Raw genomic sequence first — 25,971 nt, 5'->3', positions numbered from 1 at the left:
TCCACATGAACAAAACAATATTATTTTCTTTCAAATTTATCGAGGAGCATACACTTTTGGTATAATAGGGGACCTCATACAACACTGTGAGCCTCAAGAAACAAGCATTTTCGATCATTACCCTCTGAACGGCGATCTTTTTACATGATTGGAAACCTAGCATAACGATTAGATGTATTAAAACAATAATATTAGTCAATGTTTTCAAATCACCCAGCATTTTGTAGCATGCGCGTATGCTCAAAGTTCGTGTTGGTTTGTGCAACAAAACACATTGTTGTGTGTGTTTTGATGCACGCAGCAGCACAAACAAACTATAGCAAGGATCCACGCCGAGAGCGATAGGGTATTGTTACTTATGTTTCTCATATAACAAACATTCATTTTCTAAGAGTTTGTTTTTCATTTAATGGGCTTTAAAATTTGCTGGAATAAACAAAAACAATTTTACATTATGCTTGATGTAAAATCATATAATACAAGATATTGAACAATATATTTCGAGATTTTTTGCTATACAAATTTTAGCCTAATATTTTACAATTACTTTCCCAACAATAACAAATATTTTTGTAAATATATCTTCTTGTTGAAATAAAATAAATCAACTCTACATAGTTCACTTATATAACAATTACCCTATGAATCTCTTTGTGGCATCAACAAGCGTGCTGTCGCTGCTGTGCTGCGCAGCGTATGATAGTATTTGTGTTGTATCAAGCGAGCATGATAGTTTACCTCCGGTGGTTGGTCACTATTTTGTTTGACACTTTTTAGTTTGTACCCTGTTGGTTGGACTAAGTCAAACAAAACTAAAAAGTAACGAACTGTTACTTTTTACACGGAACTCACCATTATTATCAAACCATACTTTTTTCAGTTAAAAAGAGTGTCAAACTAAAAAGTGTCAATTTAAGTGACAAAAAATGTTGTCAAACCGTCGTAATTTGAGTGTAGTTATTTGTATTTGCTTGTTTTATTGCAACCGTTTACCGAATTGCGATCTTGCATAATAATTAACGTTAGTTTTTATTTGATTTCAAATATTTATCGATATGCGAACATTTACTACTGATCCACGGAGTAAAAAGAGTTCCCAAAATCGTGAAAAAGCGTTCATGAAAATGGGAACCTCGAACAAAGTGTTCAAATCACATGGTACGATTTTGAAAAACGTACCGTGAAATTTGAACACTTTGTTCGTGGTTCCCATTTTCATGAACGCTTGTTCACGATTTTGGGAACTCTTTTTTCTCCGTATGGAGATTAGAAGATATCCTACACTAGAAATTAAAAAATCAACTAAAAAGAAACTGAATTAGTTCATTAGTTTATCAGTTGATTAGGGAGCGTTCTTTTATTACGTAACGCATTTATTTTGCTTTTTTACCCTCTTTATGTGAAACATTCTCATCACACTTATTTTCATTAGATTTTTTCCATGTTTAAATCATCAAGAAATTACGTTATCCAAAATTTCCTTATGGATAATTCTACGCCAACTCACAAACTTTGTCCTAAGGGGTCCCTATGCCACGAGATATCGAAAAATGTAGCTCTTATTCGTGATCAGGAACAAAAATTATCCCTTAGATCAAAGTTTCACGCAAATCGAAGAGGGGTCGATTCAACTTTTCCGATTTCGTGTGAGTTGACGAAAAATTACCCCTATACAAGTGCCTTTTCTGGCTGGCCATGATGCAGACTTCCAAAATTATTTCAAAAATATCAAATAAATAAATAAATTGTTCGCTCTACAGCATGGTCTTAGAATTCTTTTTTTGCAAGATTCCTACTCGAAACTGGGTGTCCGAAGGCTTGAATCTGTGAGTCGATCCAAACGACTTCTAAACCTGGACCCCTGGGTTAGGCCGCGACCTACATTTACTCCCCATCCGACGGAAGGCGTGATCAGACAAATCTCGTCTCGAAAAATGCAACTGAGCCGACTAGGATCAAACCCAGGCTATCTGGGTGAGAAGCAACCACGCTTACCACTACACCACCGAACTCGAAATCGTTGTCAGAATTTCACTTTGCAGAATCGAATCAATTCGGTTTATCTGATTATTGGTAATCTGAAATGATGGCCAATATGGCATTAGTAGAATATTGAGAATTTATAATTAGTTACCAATAAGCTGAACTCAAACCAAATAACCTAAATGTCGAGTAATAAAGTACGGGCTGTTTTTGAAAATGTCTGGTGAAATTATTTGAAAAAAAAATTATTCAAATTTTGATCTCATTATCTTACTGATTGTATTGATAATTAGTAACAAATGTAATAAGCATTTTTGTATAATGAAAATTGTTTTCAATCATTGTAGGAAACAATTTTAGCTAAAAGCATGAGAAATGTGAATGTGCTGTTTATGTATTCGTAACATCATTACGTCAATCAAAATGTTGCGCAACATGTTCAAAAATGTAGCACGGAAGAAGAACAACACAACTTCCCGGCCTACCTTGGGTCCTTAATGGTATAGGCTATTTGAAATTTTAAAATTTTCCATTTTTTCTAAGTAGATTTTGTGAAATTGTCGAAAAAACTGACTTTTTTCAAAAAAATGCCCAGGGAACGTGGTAAACGATTTTTCCGGAAGTTTTCATGTATGAGAGAGTTGTTTCTAACATGATTTTCTATCATTTGAGAACTGAGCACATTGAATTCCTCGACTTCGTGTTTTTTTGGGACACGCTAAGTGTAACAATGTTCTACAAAGTTGTAGAACACACAATAACAAAAATCACATTCGTGATCAGGGACAAAAGTTACCCCTTAGGACAAAGTTTCACGCAAATCGAAGAGGGGTCGGAGCAACTTTTCCCGATTTCGAGTGAGTTGGTAGAAAGTTACCCTTATGTTAACCTTTTAAAAAATTAAGTTAAAAAAATCATTGAATAACATTTATTGAAAATCTGTTTCTTTAATAAGGATACTAGATGTCACCAGAGAAAAAGAAGCTTCGGGTTTTTTTATTTCTTTTTTTTTCAATGGGATCCAAGGGGTCCTCCGAGCAAAAAAATTACACCCAAAATATTCACAAAAATAAAAAGTGTCTTGTTTATACGTTGAACTGCCTTGCCCACAGTGCACTATGGGGTATTTCCATATAAGCGAGCGGCCAAAAATATTTTTTTGCTTTTTTGTGACTTTTTTGTGTTGTTTGTACTTAGTATAATGAAAACAAATGAATTTTGATATTTTTCCAAAAAAAAGTTTAATTTTCGATTTTTTCATATATTTGAGACCACATGCATTAAAGTGGTGAATTTTAATATTCTTGCTCTGTCTATTTGATGCACGGAATGGCGGTTTATGCTATGTTAAAGTTTCTGATTTACGTTCAATCTCCCTCCCCTTTTTCTTGAGTTAAAATCCACCTCTCTTTGAAGGCCCCCCCCCTCCCTCCCCCTCCAAATAAAATTTGATTTTTGCGGTGTTTTAGAATTTTAGACGGTTTATTTTATGGAACATTGTATGGATTCTCGTCCACGTTTTTGGTTGATCCACTTGCAAAATTCACGTTTTCCACGATAAATTCTTCTAAATCAAAATCACTACGTAACCGATTGTCGTTAGATTACTTAAAATATGAACTTCTTCTATGGGCTTTTGTATACCTCGTTTTGAAGCTACAGAACAGCATGCGTAGTTTTTCCTCTGTGGGTTTTTTCCTGAGTTGATCATGTGATGGTTCTGCAATGTTGTAATTCTTACAAATATACTCGAAAGCAGTTCTCACGTTTTCAGAATAGTGCTTCATTATATCGTACAGGGACACTACGGTATTATTATCCATACTTTCAAAAGAACACAACAACGAACTGATATGAATATTTGACGAATCGTTTCTGTAAAATACTTAGAATAGGAATTTCTAATTTTATTAAATGTACCTAGGTACCAACAAAGTCATGAATATCAAATCAATTTCAAAACATACATAGCAGGTACGTCATTTCTGCCTTCGCAGGTAAATAATGTGATTTTAACCAAGCGTATACGCGAAATCATTAATTTTCTTGCATGAATCAAAATGTTCAAAATGGCATAACTCAAAAAGTGCACATAAGTGCACTTTGAAATTTGGAGACAAGTTAAAACATGGTTCAAATTTTAAACTGCAAAATTTTCAGATCGCACAAATGCACACAAAAAAAGTACTCCATTAACAAATTAGAAAAAAACTAAATTTTGAATAAAAATCCATCTTTTTTGATTTTTATTATTTTTTTAACCAGTAAAAGTGTGTTTTGTAAAATGTTATTGAAAAGTTGAATCAATTACCTCTCTGAATATATATAATGATGCAGGAAAAAATACATAAACAGCTACACAGTACAACTATGAAAAATAATCATTTTTTTGTCAAAAAACATGTTTTTTCTTACCATTTTCGCCTTTGAAGGTCTGCAATTCAGTGAATTTTGAACTTTCAACTTTCAAACTCCGGATTTTTCTTAGTTAGAATGTTTATTTTCGAAAAAAAATACCAAAAAAATAATTAGAGTATGTCGGTTTTTCGATTTATGGCCGCCTGAAACCCCATAGTGCAGTGTTCTCAGCCTCAGATGGTAGTCCAAGATGTCCCCTACAAGCTCCAGGCCGAATCGAGTTGATATCACTTTTTTATTTAAGAGACAGTATTTGTAGATTCTGCTCGGTTTGTTCTAGAGGTCGTATCGAGGTGCTCCGATTTGGATGAAACTTTCAGGGTTTGTTTGTCTATACATGAGATGAACTCATGCCAAATATGAGCCCTCTACGACAAAGGGAAGTGGGGTAAAACGGGCATAGAAGTTTGAGGTCCAAAAAATATGAAAAATCTTAAAATTGCTCGCATTTCCGTAAAACTTCATCAATTCCAACTCTCTTAGATGCATTCGAATGGTCTTTTGAAGCACTTCAAAATGTGCCATAGACATCCAGGATTGGTTTGACTTTTTCTCATAGCATAGCTTTTGCAAATTACTGTTAAAAATGGATTTTTTTTAAAACCTTAATAACTTTTCCCAACAGCCTCCAACACCCATACTCCCATAGGTCAAAAGTTAGGGAATTTCATGGACTATAAGCCTACGGTATTAACTTTTTGGCCAATTGCAGTTTTTCTCATAGTTTTACGGTTTTCTAGAACAAACATTTTACAACGTTGGTTTTTGCCCTGTATGCCGGGAAGACGGCACTTTTTGGTCTCAATTTTGTCATATTCGGAATCCTCGGACAATTTCACGTAAGTAAGAAGTATTGGAGTTGTTATATTGCTTTAAAAAATAATTAAATAAAACATTTTTGAAAAAAGAAATAGATCTTATTTACCCTATGCTCAATACGTCAAATGCTGTATCAAGTAGGCGAAAACTTGTTTTACCCTTAATCCGACAAAATGCTAAATAATATTTTAATTAATTCTAAATGGCATTTTTCACAATCAAACTCAAAATTACAACACCTCAACCTAATGTAAAATTTTCTGAGGATTCCGAATATGTCAAAATTGAGACCAAAAAGTGCCGCTATGGAGGCCTACAGGGCAAAAACTAACGTTGTAAAATTTTTGTTCTAGAAAAATCGTCAAACTATGAGAAAAACTGCGATTGGCCAAAAAGTTAATACCGTAGGCTTATAGTCCATGAAATTCCCTAACTTTTGACCTATGGGAGTATGGGTGTTGGAGGCTGTTGGGAAAAGTTATTAAGGTTTTAAAAAAAACCATTTTTAACAGTAATTTGCAAAAGCTATGAGAAAAAGTCAAACCAATCCTGGATGTCTATAGCACGTTTTGAAGGGCTTCAAAAGACCATACGAATGCATCTAAGAGAGTTGGAATTGTTGGAATTGATGAAGTTTTACGGAAATGCAAGCAATTTTAAGATTTTTCATGTTTTTTGGACCTCAAACTTCAAAGTCCGTTTTACCCCACTTCCCTTTGTCGTAGAGGGCTCATATTTGGCATGAGTTCATCTCATGTATAGACAAACAAACCCTGAAAGTTTCATCCAAATCGGAGCACCTCGATACGACCTGTTTCACATCGGTGAAAAACTCGCTCTTAAGTTTGAAAATTGTGCTATTTTTTCACTTAAACGCCAATAACTCCCTCTTGATTTAACCAATTGGGATGCTTCACCCCTCATTTTGTTGCATTATTCAGATAAATTTTGAACTTTGAAATTTAATGGAATTTTTCCTGAGGCTGTAATTTGTCCCGCCCGTGTGGATCAATCGGACCGCGCACTGGACTCACAATCCAGAGGTCGCCGGTTCGAATCCCGCGGCGGGCGCTCTAAAATTCTTTGTGTAAATATGGGTATTCGGCGCCGTCGCTCCGTGCCATACTTTCATACACTTAGGAGCCCAGGGCGGCGAAGTCCTTGTAGATAAAAGGAAGACACTAGTGGTTGGTACTAGCAATGGTGGCCGATTTGCCCCACTTCCCGTTGACCTAGGGTGCTCACATTTGGTCCAGATGCTAGTTTTATAAAAATGTTGTAAGCAACTCGTTACAAAACTTGATTTTTTAAGCATTCGTCGTTTTTTTCTTTTTTGTAACTTGTTGCATAAACTACTATGGGACCATCCATAAACCACGTGGACACCTTAGGGGGGGGGGGGTATGGCGATTGTCCACGGTCCATACAAAAAAGATTTTTTTTGTATGGACAATTGTCCACGAAGGGGGGGGGGGGGTTGAGATTTCCAAAAAAGTGTCCATGTGGTTTATGGATGGTCCCTATTAGAAGTTCAAAAATTCATGTCAATCAACAGATTTCATTATCACTTTGTTGATATTCTCCCAGTCAACAAGAAGCAAAGCAAATAATCAAAAATGCCAAAAAAGCACTCCGAATGGCAATGAATAATTCACGCGCCACAGTTCATACATGCAGGATCGCGAAGTTCAATAGTGTTTTCGTCAGCTCCTTGAATTTCCCCGAAACCGCACCGAGGGAAAGAGCAATCAATGTCACTTCCCGAAAATGCGATTCCGTCTCACGTGCAGCTGGATGAATATTTTTGAATTTTGAACCCCGTCGATTCTGTGCGGCCTTATAAGGAAATAGAGCAACGACTTTACAGTTAAACGAAGTGATTTCTAAGGGGCCTTGTTGAACAAACGATCTGAGATCTCAACTTCCTGGAACACGTGAACCGATCGAGGTGAAGGAGTAAAGACGCAGCTAATTATAAGTAACGATCGAAACGAGCTGATAGCCCAAACAAAACGACGACGCAATCAAATGGTTTTGGTCTTCTTGACTTTCCATGGTTCTATTCAGCCTCTCTGGTTGAAGGAAAGAAGAAACACATACGTCATGCTGGGGGTAATGATGCTGCCAAAAGATGGACGTTGCTCAGAAAAGAAAGATCATTGCGAATCTCGCAAGACCCTTGGGCGTAACGACCCTAGGTCCACTCTGTTGGTTGAAGAACAGAGTTAGAGTTAGAGAATAGGCTGAAAAATTAGACCCACTCACGATAAGCAAATTCAACTTGAAGTGATGCCAGTATTTCATAAAAATTTCTTGAAAAATAGTTTCAATTTTTGGCAACACTTTTCCATATGTGTACAAAATCATACAAGAAAAACGTAATAGCAAAGGCCTTTTTCTACGCTGCTCTAAATCTTCCTTTCATGAACGGCTGGAGAGTTCCTCGCCTGGCCCAGCATCCAAGCCGTTGTCATCAATTCTCGAGAGGAGACTTCACGAGAGCACAGCTGGAAAGAGGCCGGCCCGGAGGCTGATGACCTGTTTGTTGAACCACCACTCCACCGTGACCAAGAACTGCTGCTGCCGCCGCTGCTCAGGAAGAGCGAAGAGAGAACATCTATGCCGGATCGTTCTGCTTTTTTACGTACTATTAGTCTAGCGATCCCGTTATAAATTTATGAGTTTATTAATAAGTATAATTTAGCATTTTATATCGACTCTTCCGAAAACGAACACAAAGCTGTAAAGAGTCAGTGGAGTCGCGTGGAAAAATAGGTGAAGGAAAATTATACAACTCCTACAAGCCTTGATCGATACAAGGATCAGGAGGGATTTTGAAGCAACAACCGACGATGAGGTTGCGCGATCGCGTGGAATGCACATCGCGGAGTTCCCGGGAATGGGCACGTCGGGACGGTGTTGTAAAGTTTTATGGGCTTTTAAGGGGCCAACCAGCCAGCAGGGCTTAATTTTTGTCCGTTTGTTTTTTTTAACTCGCGCGTTGCTTAATTGCTTGGACCGATTGATTGATGGACTCTCTTTCTGGGTTGAGATTTTTTCCCGTCGAGAAAGGCTTCCTTTGCTTTTGAGTTGTGATTGCGAGAGAAGGTGCGAGCATGATAATGCAATTTGTGAATGTTGGAACAATTGGTTTTTTTTTTCAGGGCATTTTGATTTTTCTTTTAAAAGGAAATAGTAAATCATAACAATAACATATTATTTTTTGTGGCAATTCAAATTTTATTTGAAGATTTTGTTTGAAAAGTTTTCTAAAAAATTATAAAAAATAAAATCAAGCCGAAAATTCAGAAATTGAATCAAAAAGTGTTTTTACACCTGTCTAGTTGTTTTGCAATCATGTTTCCAAAATATCTAATTATTGAGGATTTGCTTTTTTGCGAGAAAACAAGTTTTTCGGTTCATTGGACATTGGAATTTCCTTCCAAATTTTGAAGGGAGAGGGAGGGCGACATAAACTTCGAAAAAAAATTGCAAGCGGCCCCAATAAGTTTACTTAATTATTCAGACAGCAACCATAATTTAAGAAATCATTCAAATAAATCGATTACTTTATAACTGTTTAGTTTTTACACGTTATTTGAATAGTTTCTATATACGTTATCAGAATTAAACATATATTGATGATTTTTATACCCAAAATAAATATTTTTGTTTTAAATATTTTTCTAGTATTTCGAGCAATCTAAATTAAAAGTTACTTTTTGAAATTTAGTTTTTAACAATCCTATGTTTTCCTGTAGTATTTTGGAGAGTTTTATTTTTATTCTTTCTTGCTTGACATATGGGGCGAGTTCAATCTTCAAAAACATCATGAATAACATATTCACTGAATACTTTACTGTAGTTCAATTGTTTGACAACTGTTTATTTGAACCACAATGCTTACAAATATAAACTTTAAAAATACTCAATAAAAATCAAACAAATAAAACTTGACTCTGAGACCTTACAAGATTAAGCCTAACTGATTGTTCCTTTTGTATTTCTTTTACTAAATTCGAATCCATCCAAATTCGCTCCAAACCGTACATTTTTTCTGACTCTATTTTGATGCAATTTTTAGAAAAAAAAATAAAACAATTTGTTTCAAGCAGTCTTAATTTTATTTTTGAAACAATGACTCATGAAAATCAAATTAAAACACATTTAATAAAACCATTATTCCAAAGCAAGAAACCCTGCAGACTATAATAAATTTCAATAAAATGAATTTAATTTTAAATGATATTTTCCTAAAAATTTAAAACAAAAAAAATACTACTGCATTTAGCTCACAGGTGGCCAAACTTTTAACTCTCTGGCCAAATTGAAAATTATAAAAGATATCATTATTTCATTTAAATGTATAAACTATTTGTAAATCTATCAGAATAAAACATTATTTTAAGCATATTTGTTAGGCGATTCCAAGTATTTTGCAAGCATTTGTCGTTCCAATTTCCCGGGGTTACAAATTTCCCGGGAAACGGGAAATTTTCAGTCAATTTCCCCGGAAATTCCGGGAATTCCCGGGAAATTTCAAATTTGTTGAAAATTGTTATGATCTTGGTTTTAATTAATATTATGCAACAAAATTGTATAGGATATCAACTTTTATGGTTTAAATAAGTGTGAAGATCAATTAACAGCTTGACTGCATGTAAAAAATCATTCAACTACAAGGAAATGTATTTTGGTATTTTTTGATGAGAAATTTTAAACTTGCTTCTGTAACAAGTTTATTGAAATGAGAAAAAAAGCAGAAATTATGTTTTTCATGACAAATACTGGTTTCAGCTTTTGAACAACTGGCAAAGTATTTAAGTGTTGGTTTTACTTTAAAATACCAAATTTTTTCAAATATTTGAAGCAAGCTTTAAATATATTTTTGCATTTTTTGAGAACAAACAATGGAAAGTAATTAGTCAATGATTTTTTTTGTGTTATTATGCAACATGATTTAAATTATACGATAAATTAAAATTATTCCACAAAAAGTATTCTATTTTCCACATTTAACCCTCTTACACCTGTAGTTGCACCAGTTATTTCTTTAGTACTAGGTATTCAACAATTTTAATTAATTCTTTTTGCACAAATTCGATTTACATCTCATTTGATCATGGTAAACAAAAACGTAAAATAATCACAATTTTAATTTTAAGGTAAGGAGTTTATATTGTTTTGATGAAATAACATTAATCTGTTAAAAGCTAACCTAATGGTAATAATTTAATACTCATTAAGCAAGATCTATTCCGAGTTGCTTCTAAAATTAATATTATCAGAAATAATTCTGATATCATAATTTCTGATAATCTGATTAATTATATACAAACCAAACAATACATTCAATTCAACAAAATCATATTGAGTTTGTTCATTTATTTATTTTTCCAGAGTTTTTTCAAAAACTCCCGGGACTTTCCCGGGAAATCCCGGGAATTTCCGGGATTTTTATTCCCGGGGTGGGAAATTGGACGCTCTATTCTGATGTGATAAAATATATACATTTTTCAGAAAACTTAAATTATGAAGACAACATACTTTTACGAAAACAAAAAAAAAATCTAAAAAAATGTAAATGCACAAATGTTTTAATGGTAAAAAATGAAGCAGAAAAATCTTTATTCAACTATTTTTAAGTTCAGTGCATTTTTATATATTTTGATATTTCTGAATTAACTTGTGCCGCATTTCTTTTATAACTTAAAATAGAGGAAATTCTCAAATGTTTGGGTAACGATCAGAAATAAGTCCTAATTCACTTCAATTCGTCGATATTTATTATTTGAACATCTATTTTTGCATAAACTTTTATGGAAACTTGCTTGCACACCTCCAACTGAGTTATTCAATACTCTGTTTAAGGCATAAATGCCTTCTATAATCTGTAATTGAACGCCATAAGGTGCTCGATGGAATAACACTTTAAACTTTCTTTAAAAAAAATGAGAAAAATATCAGTTCAATTTTTAAAAGGTCACAAAGGAAGAAAATATAATAACTTTCTGCTGTGTTTATTATCAAAATCGAATTTCAAAGTATAACTCCAAAAAAAGTCTTATTCCACAAGCAAGATTTTGTTTTTTTTTTGTCTTTTTAAAACAAACATTAGTATCCAAATAATTTACTTTAAAATTAAAAATTATAAACTTCCTAAAGTTCGGCGAAATTATTTAGTAATATTCTTGAGTTACGTTGTCATACTAAAAATCAGACACTTTATGAATCACAACAAAATATATTTAACTTTAAAAAAATCGACTTGAAACCGCAATCAATACAATTTATTTGATATCGACAGTAGTTAAATGGGTTTGATATGGATTTGATTCACATCTGCCCCAACCTTCCATCGGATGAGGAAGGAAAACGTCGGTCCCGGCCATGGTTGTTGTTAGGCCGTTAAGTCATTCCAAGTGTGGGAGTCGTCTCCCTACTATTAAAAACAACACACCAAACCAAGCCTGCTCCGGCGGCATCACTGGCGGCGGTTGGACTCGCAATCCAAAGGTCGTCAGTTCGAACCCTGGGGTGGAAGTTTCATTGGAGAAGAAAGATGTTTGGGTGCTCTCCCCATTCAAGCCTTTGGACTCCTAGGTTTGAGCAGAAACTTGCAATTGTAACCTATGGTATTTGCATCCCAAGATTAGTGCGATCGTTTGTTCCGCGGCACGTTACGGAGGGAGCACTTGAGCAGGCTTGCGGGCAGAACGACCTACTAGCGTAGCTGTCCAGCCCCTACGGACGCTACCAAAGCTGCACCGCTAGTTGCGCTAGTCACCGCCAGGAGCGCACGAGATCATCGCAAACGCCCGCCTTGGGTAGCGGCGATGATCAGGACGATGGGACGATGGGACGAAGGAGTCCAGAAGGAGGAGGTTGAGGATCGCTGGGAAAACCCCGCCATTGCAACGGTCACTTTGCCTGGTATCTTGAAGAGGACGGTCGATATCCGTGAAAATCACCGTCACGAAGTAGTGAAATTTTATAAGTGAAGTGGAAGATCCGGTAGACGCCATCCCGGAGAAAAGCCGTCCGACGATCTGGAGATCCGGACGCAAGCAGGAGGAGCCTGCGTTGATTTGTGGACATCCAGGTAAATACCGTTGCTTCCCCGATCTATCGCCGTCCAACCTCCCTCCGCCATCGCTAATTTCCGTCCCATTGTGCCCACAGAACCCCTCGGTGTTCGTACGCTTCGCGTACAGGCCGGCACAGACGCATTCGTCCGCCGTAAGCCACCCGACACCCGCGGTATTCCCCGCGCGGTACATCATACCGCCGAGCACGATCGCTCACGCACGAGGATCGCCCGCGACACCGTTCCGGTGTGGGAACCGCCCTCGCGACGCCGCCATTTTGGTCTTCTGACCAACCGTCGCGAGATAAGACGCCAGCCTCGCCAGCCGTTACACCAACCGACGCCGGAAACCAGGCAGACCGGTGGATTCGTCCGCCGTAGTCCCAGAGTCCGTCAACATACTCGGGAGCGTCGAGGCAGGTGGCGCAGAAGAGGGTCGAGTACGAGAGCAGCAGCTGACCGCCCATAGTGGTCGCACAACAAGAGAGGAAGACGTGTCCCGCCCCGGTAGACCGAGTCCCGGAGGTCGGTGGAGGCGTGTAGCCGTTGTTCGAGGAACGCGAGCTGAAAGTGAGCGGAAGCAGCAGTTCCGGAAAGGGGCCCCGACGAAGAAGAAGGAAGAAGGACGTGTGAGGTAGGATTAGCTAGTAAGGAAGTGGGAGAACTAGGAAGTGAGGTACTTACGCAGCTTGAGTCTGCCAATAAACCGCTAGTAACCTGAATAAAGTGGGTTTGTTTTGTCTAATAGTCTAATTAAGTGTTTCCCTACCGATTCCGGATTAACATGCCGACCCTGAGGCAAAGAGGGGGGTCTCACTAATGCTGGGGTAGCCCACCATTAGTTACACAATAGAGACCACAAAACACCTGGGAGTCGCGTTAATGGTATTTTTTAAATGTTTTCGTATCCAAAGCCTCCACCCACTTACCTAATCGCGAATCACTGCCATTCCGCTTGTCCAGCCCACTGGACGAAACCTTGGCCATCTCGGACGAGCTGATGACCAGACAGGTCGCCGGATTGACCAGCGTCATCGAGCCCGCCGAACCTGCCCCACCGCTACTGCTCGTGACCAGGATCGTGCTCGAGATCGGATCGTGCCCGATGGCGAAGGCCAACGGTGGCGGCGGAAGCGGCAACCTCGGAGGGCCCGGACTTGGCGGTGTTTCCCGCGAGCTCGATTCGACCGACTCGTCGTGATCGCTGAGGCCACTCTGGGTGTTGGAATCTTCCGGGGTGTCGAAAAAGTGCAGGTTGAACTCGGAACCGGCATCGAAGCTCATGTCCGCCACCAGATCGTCGTCCAACTTGACCCCCAACCCGTCACACGGTGAATCCAGCTGGTAGACATCCATTTGTTGTTTGTTTGATTTGGGCACTGAACTCTACACGACAACATCAACAACAGGTAATTTTGAACAACATGGCACTTGATTTGAGTGAAATTCTGGACACTTTAAAAACTCATATCATCCCCTCACTGAACTATACACTAAATCACCAACAAAAAAGGCACGACCCCGCGAAATCCCAAACTCACTACCGAACCACGACGACAAACCGACCTGGAGGAACCTGGACACACCACGGCCACGGCCAGGTATCCACCATTCTAGCGAGAATCTTAACGCAGACTGAAAGGTAGAAAGCAAAATAAACATCGAACTTAATCCAGTCCAACAACACCAACAAACTGTACGATACGATACGATACAACTCAACACAACCCGCGATCCGCGCACGCCGTTCGAACTCTTTGGACCGGTGGACAAGGCAAAGGAAGAGAGGGAAGCAACCGCCCGAGAAGAAGAAAGTTCTTCAGCATACATACATGTGTGTGTGCGCGCGGTGCGAGGGTCCAGGCGGCAGCATCTCCTAGATCGCGGAGATGGGGAGAGAGAGAGTGGGAGAGCTTTGGCATGTTGAGCATGTTCTGCTTGCAGTGGTTCCTAATCTGAGATACATTTGATAAAATCGCAGCAACAGTTGGAATGACCCAAATATATACCCATTTTAAGCACACTAAGCCGTTCGACCAATTCTCATCACTTTTGCCGTTTTCCGCTATTAAATCAACATTTTCAGATGTATCAACAATGATGAGTTGTTTGCTCACTTTTATTTAACAACGAGTTGCGTACAACATTTTATGCTATTCTAGCAAACACCCTTCACCCTTCCAAATCAAAACAATTTTTGAATAAAAATAGAAAAAAAATTTAGAACTCATTTTAGTTCTGAAAAGTATAACTTTACAGCAAGAGCTGTATAACTTTTTGATTCAGTTATCAATAAAAGCTCTCTTAATTTACCAGAAAATAGTAGTTTATGCAACAAGTTGCAAAAAGAGGATTTTTTCAGCACGAGTCGTACATTTATCCAACGAGGTTCACCGAGTTGGATAAATACGACGAGTGCTGAAAAAATCAAGTTTTGCAACGAGTTCCATACAACATTTTTTGCAATTTCAAAAAAACACCCATTGAGTGAAATTTTAAGTCGAATTTTCATGTATTTTGTCAATAAATCGTTTAAATAAAAAAAAATGTTGAAAAGTGTTACTTTTCGAAACAAGTGCTCAAAAGTTCAACTTTTCAGCACTCATTTCAGTGCTGAAAAGTAGAACTTTTCAGCATTTATTTTGAAAAGTGTTGCTATTCGATTCTGTTATTTTTGGTACAGAAAAGTAGGCTATTTCGTCGTTTAAGAATGACAGGAAAAGTAAGAAGTTTCACGACGGAGTTGCAAAAATGTACTTACGATTAATATGCTCAAGCATTCATCTTACTTCGACTGCCTAATTTGTTTTTTATTTATTTAAGGCTTTTTTCAATTATTTCGCAAAGTAATTTTTTTTTTTTGAAATGGTACCTTAGCTTACTTTGTGGTAACTTGATGTTCTACAGTATTTTATAGAAATCTTATGAAAAATGTTTTTATATTGACAAAATTTTAGATCCTTAAGTCCAAACAACACAGCAAATAAAGTAGTAATCCAGCTGCGTGTAAAAGGCTTGGGTGTAAAATAAATTTCGCATTTTCTAATGAAATTCTGTGTAATATTACACCCTGAAATATGTAGCCCATCAGTATGGGAAACCTACTTGACCGAAATTATCAAAAAAATTAAAAATATGAAAGCCCCTGGTGAGGATGGCATTTTTTACATTTTAATTAAAAAATTACCAGAAGCAACTTTAAGTTGCTTGGTCAAAATTTTCAACAAATGTTTTGATTTGGCATATTTTCCCAGTAGTTGGAAAAATGCCAAAGTAATTCCGATTTTGAAACCGGATAAAAATCCTGCTGAAGCCTCAAGCTATCGGCCCATTAGTTTGCTTTCATCTATTAGTAAATTATTCGAAAGAATAATTCTTAATAGAATGATGACGCACATTAATGAAAATTCAATTTTCGCTGATGAGCAGTTTGGATTTCGCCTTGGGCATTCAACTACTCATCAGTTGTTGAGAGTTTCAAATTTAATTCGAAGCAACAAATCTGAGGGCTATTCTACTGGCGCTGCTCTTCTAGACATAGAAAAAGCATTTGACAGTGTTTGGCATAAAGGTTTGATTGCGAAATTGAAAAGGTTTAATTTTCCGATTTATATCGTGAAAATTATTCAAAATTATTTGACGGATCGTACTCTGCAGGTATGTTATCAGAACAGCAAATCTGATCAACTACCTGTACGTGCTGGCGTCCCTCAAGGAAGCATTTTGGGTCCAATTTTATACAATATTTTTACTTCTGACTTGCCAGATTTGCCCCCAGGATGTCAGAAATCACTTTTTGCTGATGATACAAGCATCTCCGCCAAAGGCAGAAGCCTTCGTGTCATCACAAGAAGATTACAAAAAAGCTTGGATATTTTCAATTCTTATTTGAAAGAATGGAAAATTACTCCAAATGCTGCAAAAACTCAACTTATTATTTTCCCTCACAAACCAAGGGCTGATTTTCTTAAACCAAAAAGTCATCACATTATAAAGATGAATGAGGTAAATTTAAAGTGGGAGGATCAAGTGAAATATCTTGGACTTGGTTTTGACAAAAACCTTACTTACAAGGATCACATTGAAAGTATCCAGGTTAAATGTAACAAATATATTAAATGTTTGTATCCACTTATAAACAGGAATTCTAGACTTTGTCTCAAGAATAAACTGTTAATTTATAAACAAATTTTCAGACCTGCCATGCTTTATGCTGTGCCGATCTGGACAAGCTGTTGCTTAACCAGGAAGAAAAAACTTCAGAGGATTCAGAACAAAATTCTGAAAATGATTCTGAAACTTCCTCCCTGGTTCAGCACCAGTGAACTTCATCAATTAGCCGAAGTTGACACTTTGGATGTTATGTCCAATAAGATAATTGATGCATTTCGACAAAAATCATTGCAGTCTTCAGCTGCATTGATCCGCTCTTTATATAGTTTATAAGTTAGTTTTAAGGTATCCCTTTTCCCTTTTGTACATGTAGGACCTCCTACATTTGAAATCACTGAATAGCGAAAGCTACAATATTTCATGAATAAATGAAAGTTGCTAGTATTTAAAATTGAGGTGAAAAGTCATCGTTTGTGATTGGACACTCAATAATATTTTAACTGAATGAATGTACATGGAAAAGAAATTTGAATAAATATAAATTAAAAAAAAAAAAAAAAAAAATACTTGACCGAAATGTCAAGCTCACATATGCATTTATCCTTTCCATTTTTCATCGGTCTGATGGCCGAGCGGGCTAAGGCGCCAGCCCTTACTGATGGTGCTGGGTTTGAATCCCGTCGGTTGCAACTTTTTTTTGTGTTTACAAAAATTGTACATGCATTGTGTAATATTAAGTGTTTATTTTGACGAAGGTGATGTGCATGCTTTTGCATGCGATTTTACCATCGGATTTTTTGCTGTGAAGAGAAACTAAAATGATTTTAATGAAAAAAGGATATCGCAAATCAGGGAGAAACCATTTTTTTTCTAAAATCTTTTGAATTTCAATGTAATTTTAAGTGTAATAAGTTGAAAACAACGTAAAATGCATTCTTCTGTGTTTATAGTCATTTTTAAAATGTTTGAGTTTTTGCAAAAAAAAAAATGTATGGAAATTGTTATCCGCAAAAAAAAAATCTACCAAAAAATTGCTTTATTTTTAACTGATGATTGCAACCCGACTGTTCTGCTGTATGATACATTTTCCATGCATTTTTGTTAATTTAAATCAGGGGTGCTCAAAGTTTTTGAGTGGAGGGCCAAATTTAAAGCTCTTGTGAGCTTGCGGGCCAAACCAAAAAATTTCAATAAATATTTTCCATAAGGTTTTTATTGTAATTTGCACGTCTCAACAAACATTGAAATCAGGTTAGACCGATGCAAATCATTTTGTAACAAGTTCATATACCATGGATTGGTCAAAGTCGAGAGGAACATTTTTTGGCTGAAGACATTCGTGATTTCACAAATATAATGAAATTAAAAGGGTATTCAATTTAATCCACTTGTATTTTCAGTAAAATTCTAATTTTTGTTTGCAAAACATATTTCAAAAGGGGTGACACAAATTTAGAAAAATTGTGTAAAAGGATTTTTCAACAATAATTCATCCAATTTCAATAAAAATTTAATACATTTTGGTCTGCCTAAATCAGATGTTTGTCAATTAGATTCATAATCCAAATGTCATGAGTTCGAAATCCGATGGGGAAGTGCCTCATAAGTTTGAGGCCCAGCCTGTAAGAAAATAGTTGTAAATAAGTATGGAATACCTATATTATCGCCATTTTTACAATTTTATACTTTAGTCAAATTTGAACGTTTTATAACTTATTTCTAAAAATGTTTGATGAAAATGTTGACGAAATTACATGATTTCACATTCAATTTTCAATAAGATAAATGTTTCAACAACAAATTCAGGATCAAAACATGGGTAAAACATAACATTTATAACTTTTATAGCATAAATTTTGATTTTTTTTAAATCACTTTGGGTGGTCACAGGGCCATTTTACATGATATTTCAAAATGGGTCCGCGGGCCACTAAAAATCACCTCGCGGGCCACGTTTGGCCCGCGGGCCATACTTTGGTCACCCCTGATTTAAATAGATCAATTTTAGCATGTTTACAAAAAAATTAATTTGATGTGGAGAGACTTTTCTTTTAATTCCACTATATATTTAATTTAATTTATCAACTCACACGAAATCGGGAAAAGTTGCCCCGACCCCTCTTCTTTTTATGTGAAACTTTGACCTAAGGGGTAACTTTTGTCCCTGATCACGAATCCGAGGTCCGTTTTTTGCTATCTCGTGACGGAGAGCCGGTACGACTCCTTCCATTTTTGAACATGCGAAAAAAGAGGTGTTTTCAATAATTTAAAACGGTGATGAGATAGAAATTTGGTGTCAAAGGGTATTTTATGTAAAATTAGACGCCCGATTTGATGGCGTACTCATTATTCTGAAAAACACGTATTTTTCATCGAAAAAAATACACTTAAAAAGTTTTAAAAATTCCCCCATTTTCCGTAACTCGACTGTAAAAATTCTGGTACATGTCATTTTAAGGGAAATTTAATGTACTTTTCGAATCAACTTTGACCCAAAAGAGTTTTTTTTTTTCATTTAGAACAAAAATTGTCATTTTAAAATTTCGCAATTTTCCTAACTTTGCAAGCTTATTTCTTAGAGTGTAATAGTGTTCTACAAAGTTGTAGAGCAGACAATTACAAAAGGGGTAAGGGGTTTGCTGCTAATAAACATCACAAGTTATCGCGATTTTACGAAAAAAAGTTTTGAAAAAGTTGGTCGTCATCGATCATGGCCGTTCATCGTCACCCGCGACAGACACGGAAGAAAAAACAAAGAGAAACGCAAAAAGTAACTTTTTCAAAACTTTTTTTCGTAAAATCGCGATATAGCGTGATGTTTATAAGCAAACCCCTTATGTCTACATATCAAAATTTTTGTAATAGTCTGCTCTACAACTTTCTAGAATATTGTTACACTCTAAAAAATAACCCTGCAGAGTTAGAAAAAACACGAAATTTTAAAATTAATTTTTTTTTTCAAAATGAAAAAAAGACCCTTCTGGGTCAACGAAGATTCAAAAAGTACGTTTTTTAAACTTTTTTAGTGTTTTTTTTTCGATGAAAAATACGTTTTTTCGGAATTCTGAGTACGCCATCAAATCGGGCGTCTAATTTTACATAAAAGTCCCTATGACACCAACTGTCTATCTCATTACCGTTTCAGGCTGCAAATTATTGAAAACACCTCTTTATTCGCATGTGGGTCGTACAGCCCCTCCGTCACGAGATATCAAAAACCTTGATCAGGGACAAAAGTTACCCCTTAGGACAAAGTTTTAGGCAAATTGAAGAGGGATCGGGGCAACTGCTGTGTGAGTTGGCGGAGAATTACCCCTTGACAGATACGTATTTTGTCTACTACCTGCAGACTCGTCTCTTTGCGTTCACTGTTATGCATTTTGCTACAACGCTCAACCAAACCACAATAAAATTTGATGTGCTGAAATTTGTTTTAGCAATATTAGTTTCGACTTCCTTGAAAAAAAATATATTGGAATTACACATCGAAAAAGTTGACAAATTTGCTACAAAACGGTTGGTTCCAGTGACTTTTGAAATGTGGTGATCAAAGTCTCTCCAAAAGAACTAGTTTTGACAACTGATTGAATGAATAGCTGACCATCAGTTAAAAATAAAAAAAAGTATTTAAAAGAAAAGATTCATGTAAAAATTGAGCACCACTGCTACCTACGTGGTTCTCTGAACACCAACTATTCCCATAATAATTTATTAAATCAACCCATTCCTTCACATGGCAGAATCCACGGGGAGAGGTGATCTTCAGCTATGAAGCAGTGTAGAGGGTGCTGCTGAAGAGCTCCGAAGATCAGAGAGCGCGGCAGCAAAAAGAGCAAAATGTTAAGAAGACGCACAAGACTCTTCGTGCTGAGTCAAAGAGCTATTATCGCTGTGTGTACCGTGTTCTTCGCTATTCGAAGAGAACATAGATAGAGACAATGTCCACCACCAAACTGGGATAAGAGGACGAACCTTAGGGGGAAGGATGCGGTAATCTTCTTTACCTTTATCGCCCCGTAAGTGACGGTGGCTTAGAGGAGACTGGAATCGTGAGGGAAGAAGTTTTCCATAATAACAGGTAAGGTTAGGGCTTTATTATGTAATAAAATTGGGTTGATTGGAATTCCGTTTTGAGGTTACGCAACGTATCCTTTTTGGTGCTCCTTCGTGCTTGATTCCTTTTACGTTGTTATTCTGATTTTTTTAAATTAATAAACTGTTGATCGTCAGCTTTACTCGCAGATATTTTAAGTTTCTTTAAAAATGTTTTTGGTATAGTTTGTCCAAATTTTATATTAACATCAATTTAAGTTAAAAGACAAACTCCATGTTAGATCGCGAACCCCCGCCTTCTGTAAGAAATAGTTGAACAAGCAAAACCCTTTAAATGCTATCAACAGCACTACTAGAAAAGAAGTCCAAGAAAAGAAGCTATTACATGGCACGCGTACACCACCCCTCCCTTATTTAGCTGGCAGTATGTGTACGTGTGTTTGTAGAAAGAAGAAATGCTATGAAAACATTGTGAATATCTGCCAGGGAACAAGCACCCCAGGTAGTCTTCTTCTCCTCCACTGGGAGGCAGCATCATCATCTTTGCTAAAGACTAAACGTTGAAACGTTTTTCTTGTGTTATGTACCATCAGCAAGAAATGTTGATGGAGTCTCGCGAAAAGACCTACCCTTCCTCTTGCTTCCACCACTTTTCTAAGCTTAGACACATATGAGGGGACTTCGTAGCAATGCCAAGTTCATTGCCGAGGGGTTGACTGGTAGAACACCTTGGAGTATTGTATCGTTTTGTGTTTGACGAAAGGATCAACATGGTAACAGCAGCTTTATTAAAAGTTAAAATAAAGAAAAGTTGGTTTAAATATTTTCCCTCTTCCTTTATTTGCAAAACACAAGTCAAGTTTAAGTTCCACCAAGAAACAATCTAAAAATAGCACACAACACACGACTGGGCATTTTGCCCTGTTATCTATGTACCAATTATCCTATCCACCCTTGCCAGTAGACCGGACTTTGGACAGCAGCAGCAGCACAACCACGTGTGTGTAATAAGTGCGCTGAACTATCGTCATCGGGAACGAAGAAGCAGGAACGCTAGAGTCTGGAGCGAACTTACAATCGCACGCATGCCACAACTCTTCAACACTGATTGCTGCTGTAAAAACAGTGGAAGAATAGACTGGAAGCGCAGTGTCGATGGACCTTAAACTAGGAAGAGAATTAACAAATTAGAGGAGAGAAAAAAAAGTGTACTGGAAAGTAATGATGTGAAAAAGAGTCAGATAGTTGCGATAAAAGAAAACTGAATTTACCTAGAAGGTTTATGCCTTCTTCATCCCACTTTTTCCCACTTCCAAACTTCTTAAGTTCATTCTTTAAAGCACTTCAACCTGTTTGTTTATTTAACTAATGGTCGCATAATATCCACACACATTAATCAGTATCAAGCGATTCCAGCTCAAATCAGGATTTTTTCTGGTACTTTTGTACCCAACCCTCTCCGATTTAAATGAAACTTTGTAGACATGTTATCCTAGGCCTATATAAGCCATTTTTGTGTATATGGAGGCAATTGTACTCGAAAATAACATTTGAGACGGGCGTAGGTTATTTCAATATTTTTGTATTTTGTCATTTAAAGAATACTGTATCTCGAAGCCGTTGCATCGCATCAAAAAGTTATCAAAGACAAACTTGTAGGAAATTGGACAGGCTTTTTAAAAAAAATACACTGAGAGAAATGTATATTCTAACAAAAAACAAAAATCATTTATAAAAACTGTTATTTAATTGGTCTAATTCGATTTTCCAGACCATTTTACATAAAAGCCTCCATATTGACCATTATCCTATGTCAAATCCTTGGGAAGATACAGCGGATTTAAAAATAAAAATGTTGAAAAAATGTTTTTGTGGCGGTTTTTTGCAATTTATATATCGTCGCCGTCGTGCTAACTTGTCGTACGTGCATTTTGGGCCAAATTTAGTTAAGAACGCCATTTTGTGCATCTCACAATGCCGCATCTTTTGACCTTCACAGATCCCCAAAATTCGATTTCAATCCTAAGATATTCAATGAAAACCAAAAAAGCTCCGAAAATTTTTGTCACTTTTCATATAAAAGTAGTTTCAATCTTGTCGTGCTATCTTGTCACTCCCTGAAAATTGATGTAAGTGCGACAACTGGCCAAAGAGATTTCAGGTCAGAACGCGTTTGACGCACGTACAAGTTAGACTACCGTAAACATTTGTAATTATAACTCGGGACTCCAGCAACCAACTTCAACCAAACTTCGGGACAATGCACAGAATGGTCAGCCAAACGAAACGTGTTTGTTATTGTTTACATTGCGTGCTCTCGTTTTTGTTTATTCAAGGTCAAACATTAAAACGCGTTTTTCTCGGAACGCCAAAATGGCGGGTGCGACAAGATAGCACGACGACGTCGATATGACAGCCTTGATTCTTCAATCAGAAAGCTCGTCCAGTTTCCCGTAAGTTTGCCTTTGACAGCTTTTCAGAAAGTCACCAAAGACCTTATTTTTTCAACATTTTTATTTTTAAAACCGTTTCATTAAAATCGGAGGAATCGGGAACAAAAGTACCAGAAAAAATCCTGATTTGAGCTGGGAATGCTCTATCTTTAAACTACGGGATATATCGATATAGTTTTTGATTCATTTCCTAAAGTACTGTCTTCAAAGTAATTTACAAGATTGACTATTTTTACAATCAGATTGTTACAGGATTGGGTCCGTAAGTTTGATAATTTTGGAATAAGAAGACATCAAATCCACTCATTTAATTTCATCAAATCTTTTAGTATTTCGGGGTAGAATTAACAGATCTTCAATTATGATCATTAAATGGGCACCAAAATCGAATTAGAAGAAATTTTGCTTTGATATCAAAAAGTAAAAGATTACTCGTACATAAAAGTACATAAAAAAAAATTAAAATAAAGCCACTACATCAAGGACCATTCTGGGAATTTAGACAAACTTTTTGTCAACAGAATTGTAAAAAGTTTTATGTTCATATCTTTTCAATTGTTATTTATCAGATTTTACAAAAGTTAATGTAAAATTATGTTTCAAAAAAGTAATATTGAACCATATTTTTTTCAAAATTCAAAACTATTTATTTGACTGTGTAGAATAGAGGGCTCAAAATTTTTCTGGAGGTTCCTTGGCTAAAATAATTACACCCGTATTTTTTTGTTTGGCCATTAGGGTGGCCTACATCGAGCTAGGGTGGTTCGAAAAATGGCAATTTTCGTCATTTTTTGCAAAAAAACACTTTTTTCAAAAAATTATATCTCCACGTCATTTCATCCGACTTAAGCTGTCTTAGACCCAAAAGAAAGGTGATTAGTTTGGCGAAAGTTGCGAATTTTAGTTACGAAAATTTTGGTACCCTAACATGCATAGGTCATCGCTGAAATTTCTAAGTTATTGCAGTTTTAGTGAAAAAAGTTGATTTTTTGTCGATTTCGTCATTTTCCTGTTTTTGCTTGTGGCGCGTCGAAAAATTCAGTTTTTATTTTCAAAAAATCATATCTCAGAAACGTACGGTTCGACATCGCCATTTTTTTTAAATGATTTGTGAAATTTGCCGAGGAATCGGATAAAAATATTTTTAGACATAGTCTCTTTGCTCCAGACGAGGTCAAAACGCCATTTTAAGTTTTCATACGACTTTTTCAAATATTAAGCTAGATTTTTTAAACTTCTTACTATTTTTCTCAAATAGCCAAACTAATCACCTTTCTTTTGCGTCTAAGACAGCTAAAATTGGATGAAATGACGTGGAGATATAATTTGTTGAAAAAAGTGGTTTTTGCGAAAAATTACGAAAATTGCCATTTTTTGAACCACCACGATGGTCAAACAAAAAAATACGGGTCTAATTATTTTTTCGGTTTAGGCTCTTTTCAAATGGAATTGCAGCATAATAAAATCTTCCAAATAAAAAATACTTTAAAATAGGTTTATTTTATTTATTTAGTTTTATTAAAGTGCACTTCTATATTTTATTAGAATTATAAATATAATTTATGAAGTACGGCCAGCCGGGGATTGTACATAAATGTATATGCCCAGTATCACCCCTCAAATATTGTTTTTTTTCTGCAAATTTTCTTTTTCTTATTGAAATATAATGTTTGGACAATTAGTTGCAGAGATAAGGCCTTGTAAAGTTTTTTTTTTGTTAGGTTTTCCAACTGATGAAATCGCAGAATGTATCGGTTTAATTGACAGATTTCTTGTCATTACTTTCATGCTGTTTCTCGCCAATGGGTTATTTTAGTTTGAGGTTTTCTTTGATATTATGTGAAATTGTCAGTTTAATACGATGGTGAAAAAAAGGAATGAGTAAAAAAAAACATTTTAAAACTAAACTGCAAAACAAATAAATCAAGGGTTGAGATTTTATTTTTATCAAAACTGCAACCAGAAGAAGATTTTTTGATATAAAAGTTACACAACTAGCGATTTTTTACCGAATTCGGTAAAGTGTACCGAACTTTCAACAGCTGAACAGTTCGGTAAACTGAAAACTACCGAATTAGGTAGAAACATACCGAAATTCAATCAAGTTCATTATTGTTCGAAATTGCAATCAAGTTCATTATTGTTCATCGAACAATCGAAATTCGGTAAAAATTTGTTCATTTTGACAAATGGTTTACCGATCGAAACTTTACCGATTTTTCAACAACCGAATTCGGTAAAAAGCTAAGTGTGTACAAACTTATGAGTAAAAGAAAGCTATTTTTATAGGAATTCGCAAACGGTGGCAAAAGTAGAGGTATGGTCCAATAGGCACCAAACTTGAGGTTTATGTTAACTATAGATAGATAAACGTTTCCTCCAAGTGTCAGATCAGTGAAGGTCAAGTCCAAATGTAAACTCACTTGCCATGAAGTAATCAACATTTAATTTTTTTTTTGTTTTTGTCGTTTCAAAATGTTTTACTTAAAAATGATGCACTTTTTGTTCGCAAAAAAAAATATGGTTTTACTCAAAAAAGGTGCATTTTTGGAATTTGCAATAAAAAAAAATTTACATTTAAAAAAATTGGCGCTCTAAAAATTCTTTGTGTAAATATGGGTATCCGGCGCCGTCGCTCCGTGCCATACTTTCATACACTAAGGAGCCCAGGGCGGCGAAGTCCTTGTAGATAAAAAGGAAGACACTAGTGGTTGGTACTAGCAATGCACAGTGGTCCAGATCGCAAAATTAAGTGGAAAATGGATTTTCCGAAAAATGGTGACGTTTTGGAGCTTTGGTGTCTTCAGAAGAGTTGTTGCAACTGGAAAGGGGCAACTTTTGGTTTGGTTTAAAATTAGGGTGGTTCACGATTAGGGTGATTTTGAAAATCTAACTTTTCAGGGATATTTTTGGGAATTTTTTTGTCTTCTATAAAGTTGATAGGCTTGCCAATCCAAGCAACTTTGTCGAAGACACCAAAATTTTATCTCGTAATCTACGCCTTCTATGACCAAATTTATAAAAAGCATCTGAGCAAACCTTCAA

At 36.2% G+C, this 25,971-nt stretch overlaps 1 protein-coding gene across 4 annotated transcripts in view; it reads right to left on the bottom strand.

The window, feature by feature from the left end:
- The window catches only part of LOC120420658 (ecdysone-induced protein 78C), a 93,341-nt gene that overhangs the window by 53,968 nt on the left and 13,402 nt on the right, over positions 1-25,971 (bottom strand). Inside the window, exon 1 of one of the 4 annotated variants that reach the window (XM_039583748.2) lies at positions 13,237-14,042. The exons of the other annotated variants lie outside the window; for them this stretch is intronic. Within the exon in view, the coding sequence (XP_039439682.1) occupies positions 13,237-13,663 (427 nt within the window). The 5' untranslated portion in view covers positions 13,664-14,042. Of the gene's footprint in view, positions 1-13,236; positions 14,043-25,971 lie in introns of those variants that run through there. 4 annotated transcript variants of the gene reach the window in all.

The sequence above is a fragment of the Culex pipiens genome, chromosome 3, assembly GCF_016801865.2.
Source record: "Culex pipiens pallens isolate TS chromosome 3, TS_CPP_V2, whole genome shotgun sequence".
In the NCBI taxonomy this organism is placed as follows: Eukaryota; Metazoa; Arthropoda; class Insecta; order Diptera; family Culicidae; genus Culex; species Culex pipiens.
This window is presented reverse-complemented; position numbering and strand designations above follow the sequence as displayed.